This window comes from Sesamum indicum, linkage group LG1, assembly GCF_000512975.1.
Source record: "Sesamum indicum cultivar Zhongzhi No. 13 linkage group LG1, S_indicum_v1.0, whole genome shotgun sequence".
Classification (NCBI taxonomy): Eukaryota; Viridiplantae; Streptophyta; class Magnoliopsida; order Lamiales; family Pedaliaceae; genus Sesamum; species Sesamum indicum.
Window position 1 is genome coordinate 7686757 of NC_026145.1, and position 5458 is coordinate 7692214.

General features: G+C 35.5%; 1 protein-coding gene across 1 annotated transcript; it reads right to left on the minus strand.

Moving 5' to 3' along the window:
• LOC105158062 (ubiquitin-conjugating enzyme E2 4) lies at positions 202 to 4002 on the minus strand. The gene is made up of 6 exons (XM_011074691.2): positions 3867 to 4002; positions 3642 to 3721; positions 2984 to 3098; positions 2808 to 2860; positions 2554 to 2682; positions 202 to 608 (listed from the first exon to the last, which is right to left on the minus strand). Exons 1-6 carry the CDS (start codon positions 3908 to 3910, stop codon positions 478 to 480), a joined length of 552 nt encoding a protein of 183 aa, XP_011072993.1. The 5' UTR covers positions 3911 to 4002; the 3' UTR covers positions 202 to 477.

A 5458-nucleotide genomic window follows, 5' to 3' on the forward strand; every position in this document is an offset into this window, starting at 1 on the left:
AAAAGTAGTTTAACTTTTATTCTATGCGATAAGATGTGCTATACCTGTAACCTGTGGGCCCAAAAATGCAACACCCTCTGTCTATCATGTGGGACCAAATGCGCAATTCTCGCACCTTTACCATTCAGAATCTTCCGATGAATGCCAAGAATTTAAGGAAGATTAAAACATAGTCACACACATACACATGTCTCAAGCATATGTTTTAGGGACGTATCTAATCAAGAAACTTCACTACTAGTCCGTTCTGCAGATGAATTAGCTTGAACGAGAACGATGTATTCTAGCGTTAGCCAACAAACAGCTTCAATATGATAAAAGAGAACACATCGATGTGTATGAGATGTATCAGTGCAAATTAAGAGAAAAACATGACAGAAATTTTCCTTTTCAGCAAATGGGCTTTGAGGGATTCGACCTCTATCATCACATAGCGACATATAATGTACAGACAGTTGGAACCTTGTGTTCATTTGCTTATGGGTCCACTTTTCCAGCAATTTCGTCGTCACTGGAGGCATATTCATCTTCAGTCAACTCCTCATCACTGGATTTTTCCTCTCCTGCGACTCCTGCATCTTCAGGCTTGGCATATTTTTCGCAATACTCTGCACTCGTAGCAAGTGATAGTCAAATCCCTTTGTCGTTCCAAATGACAGTGAGGTTCACCAGGAAAGAGTCGATTATAAACTAAGAAAGCAGCTATATGAAGGAAGAACAGATAAGGTATAAAGAGTAGTGGTAAAAACCTTTGACAGTAGTCTTTATCTCATGGATCTTGATGGACAAAGAAGAATGGGTACAGACGTGGATCACAAATGCAAACAAGCATGTCAATGGCATGCCAAATACAGAAACTGATACGAAAAATTGGGGGAACGACGATATTCAATATATATATTATGCAAGGACATATGATTAAGTAGTCATGCATCATTTCATTCTCTTCTTGCTTAATACTTTGACGCGTATAATATTATGCACCTTTGGTGGCAAAAATTCGTCTGCTTGATGAGGCCATGCTTTTAAACAGTTCAAATCTCAAATTAGTAAACCACGAGTACTTGTTTGAACATTGGTATTTTCTATGAGGAAACAGAGTCGAAAGCAAGATGGGAGAATGAACAGTAGCGGATGGAGAAGTGGCGGAAAAAGTCTTTGCTTAGTTTTTCCACTGCTCTTGCTCATGCTTTCCATGGATTCCATCTGAACAGACAAATGGGAATCTATCATTTTAATAACATACCATGAGGAATTCCATCTAGTTCACACGGCATTTTCCATTCTAGGTTATGTAAATCAAATGACGCCAGATTGAAGTTCTACCAAGCCTTACCTTAAGCTTCATGACATTTTCCCACACCGGAGACGGTTTTTAGTTATAACATAGAAGTTATTTAATGTGCTTTACCATACAGTTTGTGCCTCTCAAACTGTAAATAGATTTCAAGAATGAAATGGTCTCAGAAGTAGCAAAATCGAGGCTATAAGTTTTTCGGCAATCCCAAATCAAGTGTAGAAAGTAAGGAGAAACAAAACAAGCTATGAGATTTGGTGGGTTTTGGGCCTAGGCGAGAACAGTTTAACTGCGAGCAACTAAAGCCCAAAAGCAACTAGTTCAGTTTTCTTCCTGACAGCAAGCATTAAACCATTTGCTTTTTCACATAGTCCTGTCTCTCTTTGGTATTTAGCAAAATGTAAAGCACCAAGGGCACCTGCGGCATCAAGGTTCCCAGTCAATGGGAAAGAATGGAGAATTTCTAAGTTATTTAGGGCATTTTTTTCATTAGAAATTTGTGATTTGGCGTTGTTTTTGTGCTCCAGTGCACATATCATAATGTGTGATTCCTATAGAACGCAAACACGTAGTGGATCATAAAAAAGTAGTGTCAATCAAAAACCTGAGACTAAACCTTGTATATCCTAGCAAAGAGAAGAGTTCTCCATCATAATTTGTACTTAAAAGATCACATATTAGCGCCCTCGCAGCGACCCCATATGATTAAAACCGGTGTTAACATCTAGTATAATGACAACTAGACAACTACTTTTAACAAATTCTAACAAGATGCAGCTTATGAAGTTAGAGACAAGAATGCGTTCTTCAATGTTTATATACATATTCAAGAAACTATTTATAGGATTAATAAGACACTTCAATACCACAGGCTTCTGTGAATTCCTGAAATAGCTCCACAAAGAGACTATGATAGTTCGACATCATATACAGATAATAAATCCAAAGGTCCAGGATGATGAGCACTATCAGAGCTGGTTGACTATACTCAAATGCTTAAGTACCCATACCACCATGTATAGGACGACCCATCCAAAGGAATACTCAAGATTAATACCCTTGAGTCATGAGAAGATACAGCGAAGCATGAAGCTTTTGAAAAGCACAAGTAAAGATGTATGATTCAATTCTAATTACTATGCAGCACCAAGAAAAGCAGGACCATTAGTTGACTCATTTTGGCGAAGTCTTTAGGTCACACTTATCAAATATCAGTCAAAAGCAACAATTAGATGCACTCCTAAAGAAAATTCTACCTTTAACTCTTTGTTCATAAGCACTGCGGTCTCGCATCATCAAAGCTGCCGCCTCCCCATTCAGAGGATCTGATGGATTTGGGTACAATAGAAGTTGCGGAAGGAACACTTCAAACACATTTACTAGGTCTGGAAAGTGATAAACAACTCAATCAAGCTAATAAGACCATTGTCACTGCTCAATACTAAAGGGAGAAATGCAGCAGCAGAGTAATCAACTACTTATCTTAGCAAAAGGGCTCCGTTCAACTTACCGAACATGGGACTCCAGGTCTGGTTGATCACATCTAAACACACAGAGCCGGACCTGGATCACAATTAATAGATCTTAATACTTTTATTTCATCAAGCACTATATCAAACTCAAAAGGCAAAAACAGAATCAGCGAGAAAAGCTAAACATTTGAGTGTAACGTGTTCACAAACTCACATCTCATCCACATTGGGGTGGTAAATCTTATTGACAAAGCCAATGGAAGGAGACTTATACGGATAAGCATCTGGTAGTTCTACTCGTATCCTCCAAACACCTCCTTGATAAGGACCTGTTACAGACAATCAATTTGAAAAAGGTTCCCCTTTTGCTATAAATGCGCTGGCAAACAAGAAGTTAACTGAAAGCACTTTAGTGAGATATATCAGCTACCAGCAACAACTATCTTGCTCAACCATCAAATTGACCAGAGAAGCCGATCAATGATCATTAGACCCAAATTCTAAACAACCTCTAGCAGCATATGATACATTAAACTTGACTAGACGTTAATTAGAACACACAGAATGTAAACAATTGCTCAAAAACTGCTCCAAATTTCAATATGCCCAAGCATACTATTGAATATTCGAGCAGGCAAGAAAATAAGTCCCCAATCAATGCTCCCAGTTACCAAAGTTTTATCAAGAATGCAGCATTTAATCATAAAAGTAGAACAAGTCAAACACAGCCCAGGCACGAATTCAAGTAACACTAGAGCATCATCACAACACAACAAACAAAAATACCCAGCACAAATCAATCCGATCCCAGCACAAATGAGGAGGGGGCCGAAAACACGAAAATAAAGATGGGTTTTTGGGGAAATTATTACTTTCTTTGGGTCCATGGAATTCCACATAGAACTCTTGCATGCCATCATTGATCGTCTCCACTTTATAGTCAGTCATCATCCTAATACACAACAATCAAAACCCATAAATACTGAACATAATTACATACAAACTCAGCTTCACCAGAAAGAAAAAGTATGTATATATATATATATATATATATATTTCAAACAAAAAAAACAAAATCAAAAGCCTGATGTTATTACAGTTTCATCAAATCCATCTCCCTGCGTTTGCTTGGAGAAGACATGGTTTCTATTTGTTTACTCTTTTCTTCACGATTCTTGGGTTTTCAAGTACGCTGAAAAAATATATATACAGGTCGAGTGTACGTATAAACTCTCTGTATTTTTTAAAAAATTACAAATTATTCCCTCCCCTCTAGAAGTGTACAATAGGCTCCAAAAATAAAAATGGGTAAGCATTTTTTCTATTGCAAGGGCCAAATTACCCTTATCTTTTTAAATAATTCTAAAACTCTAATTATAATATATTTTTATATTTAAATATAACTTCATATATTTATTAAATTATATATATATTTTTAAAATATAATTCAATTTACATATAAAAAGAAAAAAAAGGTGCACTATGACTTCTGCATGAGAAAGGAGGAGAAGTTGCTGGAAGTGGGGAGATTGAAGATGGGTGATGGTGCAAAATGACCGCCTGAACTTCCGCTTTCAAATGGTGTTGATTGGGAGTGAAAGTGCGGCGGACGACGGAGAGAAAATCGCTAGAAGACGGAAGCGCGGGTAAGATTTTTTCGAATGATAAAATAAAGATAAGTTGTCGAAGGCTAGGAGATTTGTGGTGGGTGTGATGTCAAAATGCTTGCCTTCGAATGGGCTTTCCATCAGTGGTAGGCTCGTGTCAAGAGGTGGTTGGACAGCGGAGAAAAAATGGATAGAAGATGATGGCGCAAATTAGGATTTTTTGAACAAAGAAATAGACATAATTGATTTCTTGCAGATTGACGATGGGTGAGGTGTCAAAATGCTTGCCGTGAATGGGCTTTCCAACAATGGTACACTTTCTTGGAGAGGTGATTGGACGATGGAGATACGGGTGGAGAATGAAATTAGATTTTGATATATACGTATAAATACAGAAATATTACATATCTATATATTAGAAAAAATGATAATTGTCCATATATTAAAATAACATTTTTTTTATTTTTTATAAACATGATTAAATTTTCTTAAAACAATTTTTTCAAAAAATATATTAAACCATTAAATTTCATTTAAAAAATTTTAATTTTTAAAACAACGAAAATATATTTTTCTGTACATATTTTAATTAAAACTATATTAATTAAACGCCACATTTCAATACAAAACACAATTTTATTAACTATCGAACAGAGTCGTTTACTTTGGCAAATGAAACTGAATAAGCTATATATCTTATTTCCTTTTCTAGACTCCGGTCCTCTTCAAAACCATTAGACCTGATCGGGCCCATGATAAACCATAATATATAGAAATATAAATATAATATATATATATATATATATATAGATAAACAAAAGGGAAAAGTAATAGTTTGAAAGTTTCTTTCCTATATTACATCATTTTTATAATGTGAAAAATAACTCACTTTATAGATACAAAAATTAAATCACTAAAACAATGTTTAGAATATTAGATAAAACTTTTGCAATTACGCTATCAAACTATTTATCCAATATCAATTATTTTTCCAACAACAAAAGTAATCGATCCTTAAACATATTTCTGCTCATAAATTTTGCCAATGGGCTACGCCCATAATTTTGTTTTCTAATTGATTG

Coding starts and splice junctions, on each gene's coding strand:
- LOC105158062 (XM_011074691.2), bottom strand. CDS start 3,910: ATGTCTTCTCCAAGCAAACGCAGGGAGATGGATTTGATGAAACT. Junction 3,099..3,641: donor ATTCCATGGACCCAAAGAAA/GTAATAATTTCC, acceptor TGTCTGTAACAG/GTCCTTATCAAGGAGGTGTT. Junction 2,683..2,807: donor GACCTGGAGTCCCATGTTCG/GTAAGTTGAACG, acceptor ATCACTTTCCAG/ACCTAGTAAATGTGTTTGAA.